The sequence below is a fragment of the Sinocyclocheilus anshuiensis genome, unplaced genomic scaffold (genome assembly GCF_001515605.1).
Source record: "Sinocyclocheilus anshuiensis isolate Anshui unplaced genomic scaffold, SAMN03320099.WGS_v1.1 scaffold629, whole genome shotgun sequence".
Classification (NCBI taxonomy): domain Eukaryota; kingdom Metazoa; phylum Chordata; class Actinopteri; order Cypriniformes; family Cyprinidae; genus Sinocyclocheilus; species Sinocyclocheilus anshuiensis.
Window position 1 is genome coordinate 209561 of NW_015536485.1, and position 19370 is coordinate 228930.

At 35.4% G+C, this 19370-nt stretch overlaps 1 protein-coding gene across 2 annotated transcripts in view; it reads right to left on the minus strand.

Annotated features, from left to right (window-relative positions):
- Positions 1-16319: 16319 nt before the first annotated feature.
- Positions 16320-19370, minus strand: part of LOC107684342 (uncharacterized) — a 6265-nt gene continuing 3214 nt past the window's right edge. For both annotated transcript variants that reach the window (XM_016480587.1, XM_016480578.1), the window contains 2 exons: positions 18337-18433; positions 16320-17065 (listed from right to left, as the gene is read on the minus strand). In XM_016480587.1, coding sequence (XP_016336073.1) covers positions 16374-17065; positions 18337-18433 — 789 coding nt within the window. In that variant the 3' untranslated portion in view covers positions 16320-16373. The remainder of the gene's footprint in view (positions 17066-18336; positions 18434-19370) is intronic.

Here is a 19370-nt window from a genome sequence, read left to right on the forward strand (position 1 = left end):
GGTATTCGAATTAATGAATGAACCACTCATTTTAAAATCTTGCTGGTCGAATGATATTTGTTGACATTTGCTTCAAAAATTACAATGCACATTGAATCCTCTTGTGAATCCAATCACAGTCTTTGCTCATCTGCTCAACAAAGCAATGCTCTTAGGGGATTTCTTTGGCTCTTGAGGTTTTTCACTCCCATCAAGGTGCTAGCTAGCTTCCACACTAAGGCAAACTAAAGCTAACTGGTTTCATACTAATTGCAGGTTTTCGTGGTACATGCTGATGCAATTTGACAGTCCTTCTGGCAGTATTAGGCACTTATGAAACACAGAGCTCCCTTATGTCGTCACTCCAGGCTCCTCTACTTTCTACTGCCACCCTGAGGAACTGATTAGCACTTACTTGAATGTGTGTTAGAGAGAGCGAGCTGGGTGCACATACATGTTTAAGATCATAAATGACTCACACTAAGGCTCTGATGGTTTGCATGAATAAACATAACCATGCAAAAATGTTTAAAGTAATCTATATAATCTACTGAAGATTGTGTCTTTCAGATGAGCACAATATCACAATTTTTTTTATATTTCCCTTGATGAATTTGGGACATGCCACCATAAAATTCTAAAATATAGAATGCCAATGCAAATCAGAAAATTGTAATGTGATTTACCATGGCTGAAAATCATTTTAATTGTGATGTAATAAAGTTGTGGTGTCTTATAAAACAGTTGTGACAATTTCACTTACAGTTTAGAGAATATGAAAAGAATATTAAGCGATTGAAAAATATTATGAATTTATTTATTTATTTTCTACTATTGACAGTTTTGTCATTTTTATTTTCTTATACATGTCCTGAACACAGTGTGGCTTTTTCTACATAGATTTCTCTATCTTTTCACTTAAACAGATATCATGATTTGCGAATAGAAAAAATTATATTTTCCTCTGAACCAAATGAAAGTTTAGAGCAACCATTGTTACATATCTTTTCACTCTGTGGAGATGTGAGGTTTTCTTCTCTTTGGGAGATTTACTCTGATAACATCAACACACATCAATGGGTGGAAAGATCCAGTATTCCAAACAAACACGCACGTCAGTCAAGGTAGGACTAGAGCAGTGACGAAACGGAGACAAATTCTCAGTTCTATGTGTGTGTGTAGACTTCGAAGCTGACACGCATACTGACAATCAGGGTCTCATCAACACACAAGGGCCTCCTCACAGAGTGAAGCATTGAGAAACACTAGATTAGATTCCATTTGTGAGAGTCTGATAAACCAGCCAACATCCAGGAACGAGTCCATACAATATTCTCCATATCAGCAAAGCCAAAGATTAATTTAGGTCCAACACTGACATACGGAAGAAACCATCCCATTTAATCACTTGTACAATTCTGTTTTGCCACAGGCTTGGTTTTTACAAGGTGATGGAATCGATAACATTTAATTGTTGTAATTTTCCGCTTGCTTTATTATCAATTTCAAGTATTTATTTTAGATGAAAAAATGCAATGCATTTCTCAAAACATGGCAAGTTGAAATGGTCTAGAGTTATTGGCATTGTCAATGCTTAAGTTAATAAAACCAACGCTAGTTTTAGCTTGAGGGCAAAACCCCTGGAGAGAAATATATAAATGCACATGCATAAAGCACACACACACACACACACACACACACACACACACCACAGACTGTGTGTCATGGGAATGGAGTACTAGTGTGTCAACCATATTGATTACATGGCAGCAACTGTGATTGTGTGATACCATAACTGCATTCTGGCTGGAGGGGTCTATGAGCGATGTGAATGATATCAAACGGCCCTTAATCTCTGTCATTTTTATCTTCTATAAAAAGAGAAATCCAATCTGTGATTTTATACGGCACTATTGCTTAGTAATCGTGTTTTAATTGATTATATCAATAGGACTGTGTAAAGCATTGTGTAAGAATTGTCAGAGTTGGAAATAAGAGTTTCTTAAAGGAATAGTTCACCAAAAAAGTAAAATTAGCCAAAAATGTACTTATACTCAGTCCATCCAAAATATAAATGAGTTTGTTTCTTCATTGGAAAAGATTTGGAGAAATTTAGAACTTATTTTACTTAAATTTAGAATTTAGAAATTTGCATCAAATGTTCACCAATGGACCCTCTGCAGTGAATGGGTGCCGCCAGAATGAGAGTTCAAACAGCTGATAAAAACATCACAAAACTGTTGTGGTGTTTTAACTTTAAACCATTGCTTCTGGCCAAAATACCAGTCCATAATGCATAATGATACTTCCAAGTTTATACAATGTTGTCCTCTCACATCAAAATCCACACACATATTTGTTTAAAACCGTTTTGAACTGTTTTGTAAGTGGTGCTTGCTCTGCACATATTTCTCACCTGATTCAGGCAAGATTACTTTTTCACTGAAGAAAGCAATAATATGGATATAAAGGATTTGTTTGACGTTAAAATGTCTTGATGGATTTATTACAAATGCACAGCTCTTCGCTTCAGAAAACATTAACTGATGTACTTGAGTCGTGAGGATTATTGTGATGTTTTTATCAGCTATTTGGATTCATTGGTGAGTGTGATATAATGATTATTTTTTTCAAACCTGTTCCAATTAAGAAACAAACTCATCTACACCTTGGATGGCCTGAGGGTGAGAAAATTTTCACAAGATTTAATTTTTAGGTGACCTGTTCTTTTAAGTTCTCTGTCAAAATGATATACATCTAATGGTATAATGGAAGTCAGGGGACAAAACCTGTCCAATTCATTGTAAAGGGAAACTAAAAATAAACACCTCGCCACTCGTTTGAACTCATCTCAAGTGCCAAAAGCAAACAGCAGAGAAATGCAAAATGAGCTGCCTCAGGAAATCAAAATAATTATGCATATAAAAATGATAGCTTGGCCAAGCCACGGCAATGTTGAACACCATCGGTTTTTCAACCACTGATGGTGGAATGTTGGTCTGTGTAAAGCCTCTGAAAATAAACTTCAATAAAACCACTATTTGACAGAAGTGTAAGAGTTTGTGCTCACTAAGACTTCATTTCCTCTCCTCTGGGCATCCCTGTGCGCTCACAGGCCAAGCTCTTTTCAGAAACCATGTCTTAGATGTGATATTCTTCCTGAATATATTTTGGTCTTTTTTTTTATTACATCTGATATGCACACTGAGTAACAAGTCCATGCCAAAGATGAAAGGGACTGCAAATACTTCCTGAAGGGATACACAAACAAGCATTATTTCATCATCAACATATTTTGCTGTTCAAATGTCTCTGAAATATCTCTCAGAGATTGCTAGAAATGTTTCTTATTCTTTCTTTCTGTGTAACTGATGGCATGTTGAGCCTAGGTAATTCCCAGGCTTTTACAATGTCCCTGACCAAAATAAATTATGGTTAAGTGTTTGAGAGCTTCACTGAGTGAGAGCTGCATGGATGAAACCTTATTTAACCAGTGAAGGAGAAAAATAATGGTGCTCAGACCTTCAGGGTCTCTATCAAATGATGACATGTCTACTTAAGGCTGTATGAATGTGTAAGCAAAACCATCCATTATTTCAACAGGAAAAAGTGTTCACCCGGAAAGGGGAGCAGTCGTTGTCTACAGGTTGATCTCTTGGAATGTTAATGGTGTGAGACTAAACATTCGAAGGAAATATTTCAACAATTTTTGTGCTTAAATTAGTAATAATTTACATAATTTCAAGGCTGAAGATATTCAGCAGCTTCCATGAGTTGATTTGTCTCTTTATAAGAAAATAAGGACACACAATTCACATTCAAAATACTTACTTTAAATTGCAGTAAATGACAGTTGCGCTAGCAGTGTCCACTAAGAATGCATGATTATTTTTGACTGGGTACCTTAGCTCTATATAGCACACATCATACTCTTATCAGAATACCATGCGTGGCTGATTTGTGCTGGTTCACTGCCTGGTCAGAGGGTGGTTGCTACATTGGGGAAACCTTGTAATGAGACCTTGATCCCTGCACAATGCGCTGAAGAGGCAGATCAAGTGGGCTTGGCCTTCTTTCATAGCAGCTAAACCCTGCTACATGGTCACATCAAGGCCTAAAACCCACATACTGTATGAAAATCCAAAATATAGCTTACAATAGGGCTTTAGCCACTGTGACACTTCCACGCATACTTGCTTTTCAATCTCTCTCTCTCTTTTGTATTTTGTATTCTAATATAATAATGTCAACTTGAACAATATGTTTTTTTATTTATTTGAAAGAAGCCATGTAATAAGTAGGATTCTTTCAGATTTACTGTAATCAAGGTTAAAAGATTAAAATTAAGGGTCTACTTATAAATAATGGTTATTTTATTTGACCCATTTTCAGTGGAAATGTAATTTATTCATGTGACGGCAAAACTGAATTTTCAGCAGCCATTACTTCATTCTTCAGTGTCACACAATCCTTCAGAAATCATTAAGAAACACTATTTTGCTGCTCTTTTTTGGGGTGGGGGGGTCATGTTACATTTTCATTATTCTTTTATGAATAGAAAGCATTTCATTTTTAATTTGTAGAGAATTTCCTCACACGAACATACACTGGAATGCAAAAATCTCCCATCAATATACTACATACTAAAGTCATTGTGTGTGTCCTCAATGGGCTATACCTGAATACTTGTAAGCCCAAATAATGACATTTTGACTGAATGCTTAAATCCCTGTTTGAGAGACAAACAAGGTTCCATTTGTGTGGAAATGATCCATCTAAATAACAGCTTTTGGTTACACTCAAGTTCCCCTCATATATATCTGTCAGCACACACAGGTAAAGAGAGGAGATTTCCTCAATGGTCAAGAGAAACATTTCCTCACTGTGTTTCTGCGATGTATGCTAATTCAAATGGCAATATATTGTTTTGTAATTTACATATACTAGATTCTAGTAGTTATTTGATTCTTTTATTCTGTATTATTGACAGAGTAGCCCATTTTAATATGCAAATTGGTTTTTAATATTTTTTTCCCTCTCTGAAATCAGATACAGTGTCATACATGTCACAATGGCATCAATTCTTTCACCATAGAGAAGAGCCTGACTTGTTGCACCTGTCAACAATCCAGTCATGTCCAGAATGTTTTAGGCTTCGTAACAGCGAAACAAGATAGACCCATGTGTAAGAGCATGTTCAAAGCAAGTACTTTGGTCTAAGATTTCAAACATTTGGCAGTACCCCAGTGCGTGAAACCTGGTAAAGTTGTGTTGGTCAGAGCTGCTAGGAGCACAGTAAACTTCCATGTGCCACTTGGGACAGGGAGGGTAAAATCTTTCCTATCCCGACTTAGAGAATGCTCTCTTCTCATTTCTGCCATTCCATCTCTATTCATTTCATCTCCTTCCCTTGTGGCAAATAGACGGTCCCCCAGGTGCCTGTTTCCATGTTGTTAATGTTTTGTTATTCAGTTTCCGCAAACATTATGTGGAATTGCTGGTGCAAATTGCTCCATTCGTTGATTTATGTTCTGTTTGGCTGGCTGGAACAGTTCAGGGTTTGACGTGCCGAGAGCATCTGGTGGTGCAGGTTAATTGAGGGCGATTAAGGTGATTAATAGCTTTGTTTGAAGTAAAAACACAAGACAGAAGGGTTTGTGTTACAGGCAAAATGTTCTGCTGGGGTAGAAGCCATAAACAGCCCGGGGGGAGAGGAAGCCCTAGTCGTAACAAATGTGAGGGGAGGGCAATGGTGAGGTTGGTGAGTATAGCCTGAGGTACGAGATACAGGTGAAAAGCTCCAGGCCAAATGTTAGCAAGTAATGGAAGCTAGTGCGTGAGCTGCGGAGGAAAAGGCAATATTGACTCGAAGGCTCATTCATATAAAGAGACTCTCTGTTTTGACTCTATTCCATTATTATCTCTTGAACCAGCAACAGCTCTGGCATAGTATGTGCTATTCACTAGTTTTTCAGTGATTTGACACAGTTAATGAATGTAGAGTGGTCTTTGAATGATTGGTATGTAGTAGGAAAGTTTGACTTACTTCATTTAAGGACTATTTATACTAAGCCACTGCACACATTTGTACTAATCAGTTGTCCAATCATGAAACAACCCAATTTAAATACACTCCAAGACACATTTAAGACAGATCACCTGGTGGTTTGAGACGCAGGCCTACAAGGTAAGTGTAATGTACACTCAAAATAATATTTAGGCCTAATTTTTTAAGATTTATGTTTTTAAAATGCGTATGCAATTTCCATTCATTTGGATTATACAGTTTTAGCCAAAACAGGTTAAAAAATGTGGCCTAGTTATTAACTGTTTGCATCTATTTGATTTTATTTAAATAATCATTGTTGTAATTAAAAACATGGCAGTATTGCTGTGAAGCAAGCAATATTCATTTAAAATGGATAAGATAAAAACAAATTGGATTTATTATTGACATAAATCTGGTTGTTGTGTATTTAAAACACATCCAGATTATTACTATTACAGAAATCTTACCTGTGCATCACATAACTAGTGTATTCATTTATTTAGGTTAAAACTGTGTAATCCAAATGGATAGAAATGTTGTATGTAGTTCAAATACATAAACCTTAAATTTAGGCCTAAATATTATTTTGAGTGATATGTGTAAATGCTGTGGTTTTCAAGCCACATGTAAACTTTACTTGGAGCTATCAGTTGTGAAAGTTTGGTAGCCACTTTTTATCAGGGATAATTTTGTCCACATTGCTTTATTAATTTATTAATTTTCACAGTAATTTTTATAGTAAGTGTTATCTTTTGCTGTCATGTTTATCATTGGCAGAAAGTAACCCGCATCTGTAAAGATCCTACACTCTAAAAATGCTGGGTTAAAGACAACCCAGCACTGGGTAAAATATGGACAAACCCAGCGATTGGGTTGTTTTGACCCAGCGGTTGGGTTACTGCCCATAAAGCTGGGTTAAACATTGAACCCAACCGTTGGTTGAAAACAACCCAATCGCTGGGTTTGTCCATAATTAACCCAGCATTTTTTTTAGAGTGTACTGCGAGTTCTTGTGCATGCACATTGTCCTATATCTTGCTGCGCTACTTGAATCAAGAGTACCGTAGCAAACAGTGTTGGGCCCGTTACTCAAAAAAATTTAATTTCTTAGTTACTAGTTACTCCTTTCAAAAGTAATATTGTTACTTTACTTATTACTTTCTGGCAACAGCAATTAGTTACACTACTAGTTACATTTACATTACTTTTCCTTTCTTTTACGTATCTTACCCAAAAAATTCTTCTGAAATGTTACTAACAATATATTTCTGTCTCATTTCACCAAAATCCACACTAGAGATAGCAGTCAGAAGTTATTAAAAACACTCAGTGGTGATTGATAGTGACTTTTAAGTAAAAGTGTTGTATTAACCTCATTAATTGTCATGTATAGAGCTTGAAGCTTATTGTAGCTACAATTTCTCTGTTACCCATATAGGATTATATCTCATGATATTTTATCAAGAGAAATAGCATAAGTTCATAAGAAAATGTTACGTTTTCTTTTTAAATCTATTTTTAATTATAGTAATACAATTTATATTGGGATCAGAGGTATGTGGGTGGGCAAGCCATGTAATGCCAGAGTAAAGTAATGCCACAACTTCCATAATTGCCACAACTTACACATCGGTGTTCAGATCATTTTTTCTCCTGACAAAGTCAATGAAATGGCAATATTTCCAGCCATTGGTGACTTCATGTGCCTGTGCAAGTCATGAAAATTATGAAATAAATCTAGGAATTATTGGATTGTTGGACTTCAAATCAGTAGGGGTTGAGACATCAAAAGTAACAAAGTATCTAGCTGTTTAATGCATGGTAACTGTAATATTACTGAAATATTATTCGTAATTAGTTACACTAGTTACTCAAAAAGTAATATTATTACTGTAACTAGTTAATAGTAACTAGTTACTGCCCAACACTAGTAGCAAAAGAAACAATTCACCGGCGTTGTGAGCTTGCAGTTTGAATCGAATGTTATGGAATAAAAAGACGCAAAACAATGGTAAGAAAACATGTCTTACTATTATGCCTAAGTTGTTCTCGCAGGCTGCATGCAAAACAAACAAGGACAGGCGTAGCCCAATTCACAAACAAATGATACGTATGAACCATTTCTTTTTAGCGCTTGTTTATGAACAACCCATTCTTATAAAATTGGTTTGACTTTGAGCGGTTACTGAATCAACATTTGATTGCCTTAATACACTCAAAGTTATCATTAGAGATTTTTATATGTATAAACTAAACCCTAATTCCCATTACAAATCCACAATTTCATAGAGCAACCAGCCAGAAACTGGTAAACAATAAAAAATAATGAAACAAAAAAATGACCTTTCATTACAATCAAGCAATGTCATTTTTTGTTTCATTATTTTTTATTTTTTATGCAACTTTATACTTTACAGATTATATTAAAGAGAGGGCCTAATTAATACCTTATGCGCAAACCTGTTAATGTCTTCGTAGTGCCTTTAACATACAAGATTCTATATATCTGCATTACATTTATTTGGTCTGATTTGTTGGTTTAACATTTTCTCTTTTGATGAGTTTATAAATAAACATTTAGAAAAAAAATGTGTGACTGTGTTATTGGATTCTATAACTATATGCAGTAAACACCAGACATTGCTATATACGATTGCAATATATATCCAGAACTAGAATGAATCATATCCCTTAATCCACCCTGTGGTTTCCGTTACTCTCAGAATTCACAGCATGGATTGTGGTGTCTGTAATAGTAATCCAGTTAGAATAAATAGCCCTTAACATGGTGTTGTTCTTGGCAGGTGAGCCATCTGTACAGCTGCAGTGAATACAGGGTTTCTCTGCTTTATCACACCATCTCTCCGCTCCTTCATTCTGCCAACTCAACACAGCTCTCACTCACTGTCTGTCTATCCATCTGTTGCCTTCTCAGTCTGTCTCTTGCTGCCTTTCTTGCTCTGTCTCTCTCTCTACATGTACTTTCTTTCCTCTAACTGCCTCTTGGTTTTCTCACTCTTTCTTTGTGCCAAGCCACTGTCATTTCTCAACCTCCCACATCCTTCTGCTGCCCACATTTTTACCCAGCATCATCAGTAAATGTTTATGTGTAGATAACCCTTCCTCTCCTCTACCGGAGTCCGATGCTGGTGCAATTAATCATTTATAAGTAGGTGCCAATACTTCTGAATGCCATTTTTATGGTGCAGAGACCACATAATACGCAGAGGTGGATTGGCTTTCCTGGGTTCTGGGGTATTATGGACGTCCAGTGGTTTGGTTTTATACTTAAAGGCCAACCAGAAATAAGAAGGGTAAATACCGTGTTAATACACTGTAAAATCCAATAGTTTACCTTACTTAGATTTAATTAGTTATCTTTACTTAGTTGTTATGCTTACTAGGTTTTATTAAGTTACAGCTACTTTCAAGGCAAATAAAACAATTTACTTCATGTTTTGAGTGACACTTACTTAAAATATTCAAGTAGCCACAAAGGAACCAATGATATTAATAAACCAGTGAGAGGCAGCAGTGCACTAATATGTTGCTAATGTGCAACGTAACAACAGAAGAAGAAGAAAATAAAAAGAGTCTTAATAGACTTTCAGAGTCTTAATAGACCCATTTCCTCCATGTCTGCAGTTATCTATCACTAGTTGCATTCACTCGTTTCCCAAAGTCATATTGAATGTTGAATTTTCAATACAACTGAAATATTTGAGAGAACATCATATAAGCTAACTTCATAAATTGATGTTGATTTTCCTAAAATGTTTTTTTTTTTTACTCACCGTTATAGTGATTAGTGTTCCCTTTGGTTGGGCACTTGGAACTTCGTTAACGTTACTATAATTTTCTTCTTCATGCAACAATGCATCATGAAGTCAAGAGTTATTTAATTTCGAGGGATGTAAAATAATAAATAGATTGCTTTTAGAAAGTGACCCATCTTCTAATAAAAGCATTAGTGTATTTTTTCAAATTTCATTTTTCATAAATACCTTGAAATGCTTTTAATTGGGTTTATATAATCTTTAAATAGTGTATGGTAATATGTCAAAGTCACACAGACTTAAACAATCAGCACGTGAATCACAACAATGGTAACAATTCAATTTCATTTATTTTCATTTATTGTAACAATAACCATTTTATTTGCTCTTTTTGTTGTGCTACTACTGACACAAGACAGCAAATAAAATTGGCAAATAAAATCAACAACTGTAAAACAAAGCAGCTGCATAATTTATTCATGCCGCAATGCACTCTGGGAGTCAGTGAGTAGCTATACTAAGTCATGAGTAAACCTAAATTAAAGGATCCAGTACCTCCTACAGTTCTTTTTTAGTTACTAGAACTCTCGTGTAAGTAAACTATACTAACTAATCATTTGTCAGTACAACATACTATTCCTATTTCACTTTACTTGGCAATCGGTTTGCATGCTTTTTTTAAGTAAGCCCAACTAATTAGATTTTACAGTGTAGTTTCACAGGGTTGGGATTACGGTTGTTTTCATCTGTATATTACTACCTACTGCATTTAAACTCCCAAGGTGTTGATGCAAGTGTATCCTTGAAAGAGGGCAGTTGAGACTGGGATATACGTTATCTGCTAAAACGCTTAACCGGCACATGGACACTTCACTATTTGTGAGCCAAGAATAGACCACAAATGTTCAAAACAATCAACATGAATAAGATGAATGCATGCATAAAAAAATTAAATAATGAATATATTTTCAGAAATAATGTTTGGTTGCATCAATGTAGCCTTAAAAAGCGCCATGTTAATTTGAGGAGTAGTTCACTTAGTTCAAATAGGCATTTGTTATTGTATTATTTTAATTTCTTATCATAATCATGAATGCACTTTGTTATTCTTCTAGTTATTTACCTATAGTTGTTAATAAATCAGAAGTCTGGCACATTTAAACAAACTTCCACATTGCAAAATTAGGTATGACTTTCTAGTTTTAGGTCAAAATCCTGGCCACACTTTTTCATGTAATGAAAGTGAATGACATCTAGAATCAAAATGAAAAATAGCACCATATCATGTTTATTGGACCACTTTTATAATAGTTTCACAACCCCATTCCTAATTGTTTTCCATCGTATGGAACAGAGTGGCCAGGAAAACTTCAAAATTCACCCTTTGTGTGAGTTGGGAATGACAAGTAAATAATAATAAAAACATTTATTTAAATCCATCTAATGTTGTTTTAATGCTACAATATTGTATTAAGTGTTTTGTTTTGTTTTTGAGAACATTTTAAATAAAAAATATTATTTGGTAACATTTTAAGCAGCTTTCTTTTAACCGTTCTTTGGACTGGTTCCAGTAGAAAGAAATAATGAAGAAGTACAGAAACAATGGTGCAGTGATTTGTCACCAAACATTTACCCAATTTTAGCTCCATAATCCTTTTTTCAATGTCTTCCAGTGGTTAATTTAAATTTCTAATTTCTGCTTCCACTTATTCCACATTTTTCAATGAATGACAAATTGTTTTAACCTGAAGAGTTGGGAGAGTTTGAATGGAGGCTAATGGACAGAGCATTTTGAATCATGCAGAGTAATGGCTCTGGCAGTTTAGCATTCAAGAGAGTATGTACTTTGTGTTGAACTGGAAAGGTGGATTTTAGGAACTGGGTGGCCCAGGAAAATGTAACAGTATAGCTACACAGCTGCTGCAGTCAGCGCAGGTTCTGCGTTGGCTCCAGCTGAACGCCACAAAACGAGAGCCTCAGTTTAGGGGAAAAGAAAAAACTGACTCCTATGATGGAAGTGGAGGGACCCTTTTCACCCAACAGTAATGTTTTAAGGTGTAAAATTTCAATTCCACAGTTGTGCTCTGAAAAATAAGCATGTCTGAACATATATATATACAGTATATATATATATATATATATATATATATATATGTGCTGAGAGATTGGTTTTTGAATTTACAGAGACAACATTTTGATTGTAAGAGAGCTCAGATTTTCTTGATAATAAATCAGTTTGTATCATATTGCTGGCAGATCGCTTATTCTGCAAATCAAGTCGTAACAGTTTTCGAGAGATTCTGTTTTCAGCTAAACAGTCAGAATAGTGTAAAAAGATCCTCTCGAAAATCTGTTACTAAGATTTTCACAAGCTGGAACGGCTTGAAATATTCAGTATTTTGTGTATAATTAAATGCATATCCCAAGCTGAGATGTACTTTGAAACTGCTTAGGTAGTTTTGCAGATTCTTCCATGCTGGAAACAAAGTCTTAGCTGATATTTCATAGAGAAACCGAGAGAATATATATTAGACACTTTTAAATATATTAAAATTGTGTGTAAGCTCTTTGGCATTCTTCATAGTTACCCACAACAAAGACTTACTTGGAAATCAAGACTGTAAAGTTTTGTGCCTTGTGGAAACTGTCTGTTTATCCCAAGGCCAAAGACACATGACACAAGAGAGTTTTTTATTGGACGCAGCAGGTGAGCGGCTGAGGGCCAGCCCACCCACTCTGAAAGAGACACCCCCTGTTTGGAGGAAGCGGGGAGCCGTGTAACCCAAGAGCAGCGGAGTATGCAGGGGTTTTTCAGGGTTATGCATGCCAAGCGCAGGGTCTCAATCTGGCAAATTCTGCTCGAGTTGGAAGCTGGCACTTGGATCAAAGCAACCCCCTTGGACCTTGATACTAAATGTTGTCGATACCATGTCAGGAGAAAGAATATGCTGATGTCGCGATTACACAAACAAGTTAGGGTGACTTCATGCTAGAACAGACTGTGAGAATAAATAAACCTACAATGAAAGGAGTTCAGGGGTGCTGCCTTAGAATAACAATTTTGCCCACTGGTAAACTGTAATGTAGTATGCTTGCATGCTAGCAGCGCTACATGAAATATGCATTCCCCTTTTATAATGCCATGCCCAAAAGTTAATGTATCTGAGGTGTATTTCTGTGTTTGTGTTTGTGTGTGTGTGTGTGTGTGTGTGTGTGCGTACAACCCAGATTTGGGCATAGACATTGTTGTTTATTTCATGATGAGAGTGGAATGCATGCATACTTCATGTAGTGTTACATTATAATACATAATAAAATCTGCACTCTTCTATATTTAGTTATTTGTTATTCAAATTAAATTACATTCTAATTCAGACAAATGCTGTATCCTAGTTCCTATACCTACTTGTGCCTCCTATACCTACTTAAAATATACAAAACCGTTCAAATATTGAGGTCAGTAAGTATTTTTTTTTAAATAAATAAACTATTTTATCCAGCAAGGATGCATTAAATTGAATTTATATGCATTATAATTGAAAATATTTATAATCTTACAAAATATTCTATTTTAAATATATGCTTTCTATTCATCAAAGAATCCTGAAAAAAATTATCACAGTTTTCACAAAAATATTAATATTGATAATAATAAGCACCAAATCAGCATATTAGAACAATTTCTAAAGGATTACGTGAGTGACACTGAAGACTGACATAATCTCTGCTGAAAATTCAGCTTTGGCATCACAGGAATAAATTATTTTTTAAATATATTAAAATAGAAAACAGTTCTTAAATTGTATTTTAAAAATCACAATATTACTGTTTTAGTGCATTTTTGCCAAATAAATGCAGCATTGTTGAGCATAAGAGACTACTTACAAAACAATAAAAAACTGAGGTTCCCTTTCAGTCGGTCACTCTCGACGTCACGTCGGATGACCGATGAATTGGGATCTCGCTTAGAGAGACCCATCTCGTCAGTCACCGACGTGACGTCGAGAGTGACCGACTTAAAGGGAACGTCTCTCTGGATGCGGTCGTTACCTGGCGCTGGGTGATGGTCACGATCGCTACCTCACGTGCCTTGGCATGTAGCACTCTGAGGTGGCGTTTGTGGATGAGTCATCTTCTCATTGCGGGAAAATGATCATCTCGGAGTCGCGGGCCAAGCTCCGTTTCCTCAAGGGGCGGAGTTCTGTTGCCTCTGCCTCGATCTAGTTCTCGTCATGGCGGCAGTCAGGCGGGGGCTACTTCAGGCAGTAGCACGGGCGGTCTGAGGGTAATCTGATGGCAAACCCTCCAGGGAATGTTCATATGTGTATTTGCTTCCGAAACCTCCTTCGGGAAGGTTGGAGCTTCCGTAACGTCCCTGTTCCAAGTAGAACGGGTACGTTTCCCACTGTTATCCAGTCTTACTCATTGGGTAGTGCCATAGCAGCAGTAGAAAAGAAAAAGCTGGTCCTCTTGTGCAAGCCCTGGCCTACGCCAAAAAGTAGGGGCGCAGGTGGCTTTCACAGGACACTGGAAGGGGCAGTAGCTGTGGCCTTTTGGTAGGATCCCAATTTCTGTTCCCTCCTTCAGGGAACGAGGGTTACCATACGTAACCGAGACGATTTCGATATAGATCATGATTATCATTTAAAAACACTAATGTTCTTCTGCACTCTTCTTGTCATTTTTTTTTTTAAGTGGACCACAAGAGGGCTGAGATTCCCGCCTCAGGAAGGCTCCTAATGTATGGCCCCTATCTGCACTGGCAGATGTGCTGAGATATAGAGACAGACACAGAGGAGGGCATGATGCCATCACACATGTTGACGCCACACGGTCCAGAGATGTCAAAACTATCAGGCTTCCATATCTCAAAAACTGAAATGGAAAATAAAGAAAGGATAGAAAAGATAGGATATACATTGTCTAAACCAGTCTACAGGATAGCGATACACTCCCAAATATATTGCACAATGTTGCTAAGCCAACACATTCACTTGAATACACAGTACTGACAGGAATACGGCTTCTATGAACTTCCTGATTAAGATGTAAAAAGAAAACGCAGAAAAACATACTGAATAATTTGTCCTCCTGAGCTCATATTAGAATCATTTCTTGCCTCTGGACCCTCAGGCACATGTGTCTTTCTCCTCATTCGTTTAGTTTTACACTTTGAGTTGGTTCCTGCCTGAGAGCCCTTTTCATCGTTAGTTTTCTTTAAAATTTAAAATATTTTATGAACACCGCAGAAACAGTTCAAAGTACCTTTGTGGGAGCCTGTAGCTTAAATACACAGATGTACCAGGCATCACTTCAATCCAACCACCTTATGAACTACATCATTAATTCACATTAAAGGAAGAGAGAGAGAAACTAATCTTTTTTCCACCACACTTTCATTTGATCCTCAGCTACCTATGCATTTACATCAGACTTTCTTATTTGGAATTTAAAAATATGAATAATTAAAAAAAAAAAATAGGGTTAGTCATGACTATTTACATGTACAAGAAAGAAACATCACAATGTTTTTCGAACAGAAAACAAATATTGTGAAACAGAACTGGAAAAAGAAGGAATAAAGTATAAAGGTTAGTAAGATGCATATACTGTATATTCTATACTGTGTATTTAACAATTTCATATAACTGATTTAAACAAGATTATAAAAACATAATTTGAACAACTTTAGTTAGAAATGAATCAAAAGTGCTTTAATCAAGAGTATTTTATTAAACAAGAAAGTTATTGACTATTTAACTTTTCAGTGCAGTGTTGGGGAAGCTTCATTAAAAACTGACGTGCCAAGCAAACTAGTCCATTTTAAGTAGTTAAGGGGTTACACTTTTTGATTCATCTCAACAACTTGAATCTTTTGATTCCTTAAACGTAAAAACTCAGCTTTGCATAAAAATTGACACTAATTGAAAGTAATAAATCTATAAACATTGTATTTATAAAACTGAATGTAATGATGAACACAAACACTTGTGCACAAGGACAAATGAACTGGTTAACTGTTTATGAACAGGTTCATTTACATGAATGGTACAAGTGAACACATTCACTAAAATAAACTGTATTTCTCAGCACTAATTGAGAAAGAGTGTGCAATTTAAGAAAGTGTTTGAATATATCCTCTGCTTGCTTGACGTGCTTGAAAATTACATTATTTATTTTTTTAAAAGCTCAGCTGCTTAAATGCTACTGTAAATCTAGATAAATTATAGTCAAATATAAATTGAAAAGGTCACACTTTACCAAAGTTTCATTCGTTATCGTTAACATCACTTAATACATCAGATATCATGAAATAACAATTAGCTTTTTAACAGCATTTCATAATCTATATTCATTTTACTTTATAAATATGCTGTTGTTCATTGTTAATTCTTAATGTTCATTCATAATACAGTAGGTAATGTTAATATCTAACTTGTTAAAAATGTATTCGTGTATGTAGATATTAACATTAAACAACATTAATAAACAGTGTAAAAAATGTCATTGGCCGTTAATGTAATGTAAATTAATGTAATACATTATGCTAACAAACAAAAAAAAATTTCTTATCTCATGAGCAATGCCTCTACAGAAAAAGGTAATGGCCGTGTTACAGCTTTTTTGATGGGGTCTTTATTTGCACCCTCCGTACAGTCCATGTGAACAGAGGCCTCGTGTCCCAATGACCTGCAGCGTTTGTGGGGCGATTTAGCTTGTACCAGCACGTCTGCCATATTCGGTGAGGGAGGAATGCCTTGCTTTGACATGGTGTCGACAACTAAACTTTTTGGTTTGACAGACATATCAGAAAAGCCGCTGTCCGGTATGTTTTTAACCATGTTGATGCCTGGGCTTGTGCTGTAACAGCGCGGTGGAGGCCGAATCGCATTGAAAATGTCCCAGTTCTCACACACTCTTAGAGAGACGCTGTCTGTCAGTGTATTTGGGCCGCAGTCTAGAGTCTTGGATTTAAGCAAGTGTTGATGGTGAGGGAGATCACAGTCGCTTTTGGACACAGGCATGTACGTGGGCATGATTGGGTCTGACAGCGGGAAAATATACGGAGAGGGAGCGGACGGCACCACAGCCTGGAGTAGGAGCGCAGGCAACTCTTCCATCTCTCTTTGCCTCAGCTCTCTTTCCAGCATCACAGTCTCCAGCTCTTTATCTGCAAACGCTCTCCTCTTCCTCATACGAACACTGACTGGGGGTTGGTGGAGTATCTTTGGCCAGTCCTCTAACACAGGCGGCTTGTAGCCTACAGAATGATGAAGGAGTATAAAAATAGTGGATTTTTCTTGTTCATAATCAAGTCACATTTAAATGCAAAAATATCCAAAGAGTCTATTAGAATAAACAGTTTCAGGAACCGTAAATGAAGATACTTTGAATTCAAGTAGTCAAGACTACAGACTACTTTAATCTAGAATAGATTATACCATCGTTCAAAATTTTGGGTCAGTAAGATTTATGTTTTTTCAAGAAATCTCTTATGCTCACTAAGGCTGCATTTATTTGTTCAAAAATACAGTAAAACGGTAATGCAGTGAAATATTACTACAATTTAAAATAACTGTTTTCTACTTTAATATTTTTTTCAAATGTAATGTATTCCTATGATGGCAAAGCTGAAGTTTTCTTAATCTTCAGTGTTACATGATCCTTCAGAAATCATTCTAATATGCTTTGGTCAAGAAACATTTATTATTATTATTATTATTATTAATGTTGAAAACAGATTGCTTAATATTTCTCTGGAAATGGTAATACCTTATTTAGGATTCTTTAATGAATAGAAAGTTCAGAAAAACAGAATGTATTTGAAATATAAATATTTTGTCACATTACAAATGTCTTTGTCACTTTTTTTCCCCACAGTTTTTCTTAAAAAAGAAAAGCAAAGCTCTGGATGTCAACAACAGATGGAAAGCATTCAAAGTGCTTTGCCATCTCTTTCAAAAATTGACAAGCCTAAATATTTTGCAGTTCTAACTATGTATGATTACATGGTTAGCTACATTTTTTTATTTCCATCTGTCAATGCTTTTTCCTTCTGACCATGATCGTATCAAAACAGACATGTGGATCATTTTTAGGTCATGACCCACATTAAAATGCATTTCTGTGAAGGTGTACAAATCATTTTCACCTAATTTCATAACAACTAAAAAATACATTTCTTAGACTCCATGTGGAACTCATAAAAGTATAACCATTTTAAATATTCTACTGGAACAAAAACAAATTAAGTGTATTCAAATTTATGATAACAATTCAATCAGTTTGACCTTAATGTTGACACAGCGAGAAACACATCAGGGAAAATCAAACTCCAAAGCAGTCATATGAGCCAATTTTTTTGTAATTCCTCTAACCATTTGCATAATTTTAATTACCTTACATAAACATAAACAGATTTATTCCCAACAGAGGGTTCTGTAGCATAACGGGTGAACTAATCCAGTTTCTCCCGATGTCGCCTTTCAGGGTGCAATTGTGTTAATGAGATGTGTGTTAATTAAGGCTTACCCTCTAGAATACTCTTCGCCAGGAGACTAGGTGCCCTCGTGTAGCGCTGGTAAGCTGTGTGTCTGAGAACAGAGGTGTTTTTTTGACCTTTTTTACCCTGTCAAAGAGAACGCACAACTCAGCATAAATTTATGGGATGTTTGTCATAAAGGGTGTCCTTTTTCTTAACAATATCTAGTGAATGCCTAACTCAGCTTTGAATGCCTAACTAGGCTACTTAAAATTCACTCAGTTTATTTTGTTTGCTCTCAGGAATTTTATGATGAAGATGTTTATCATTGTCAGAAATAATAGCAACACTAATTATGACAATAGACTGTAATGCATTTTTTTTTTTTTGCTTATAGAAATATACAAATTCCAAGGGAATCAAGTGGATGTACCATTGTAGTGTATTGTACTTTTTAAATACCAAGACACATGAATATTTAGCAATTAGTATTGTTTATATATATAACCATCTGATACCATTACTGTACGATAGTACTGTCACAGTACTTATTTTAACGGTAGTTAATTATGTAACAGTCATATTGTTTGCAGTAACATGATTTTGCTGGAATATATAAACGTAAACATGTTTCTAATCAGATTTCATTAATAATTGCGGCATTAAACTGTAAACTTTACATTTAAATTACATGTATCAATATAATTCTAACAAATATATATATATATATATATATATATATATAGAGAGAGAGAGAGAGAGAGAGAGACTATATATATATATAGACTATAAATATAGACTATATATAACATTTATTTATTTATTTATGCTGGATAACATGATTACCAGACTTTGCCCAAACTTGCACAAATATGTCAAAATATACTGATTGTAATTATTTCATTTCATTCATTCCAAATTGTGAAGTCGTAGTTTTGATGCATTTACTTGAGGGTAGATTTTCTTAAAAATTTTGTTAAACATATGTAATGCAATTAACACATTTACCTCATTTTCTAAAGGCTGGTCAGAATAAATCTCTGTTAATTAGCATTGATTCATGGCTAAGTTCTTTTTAAATAAC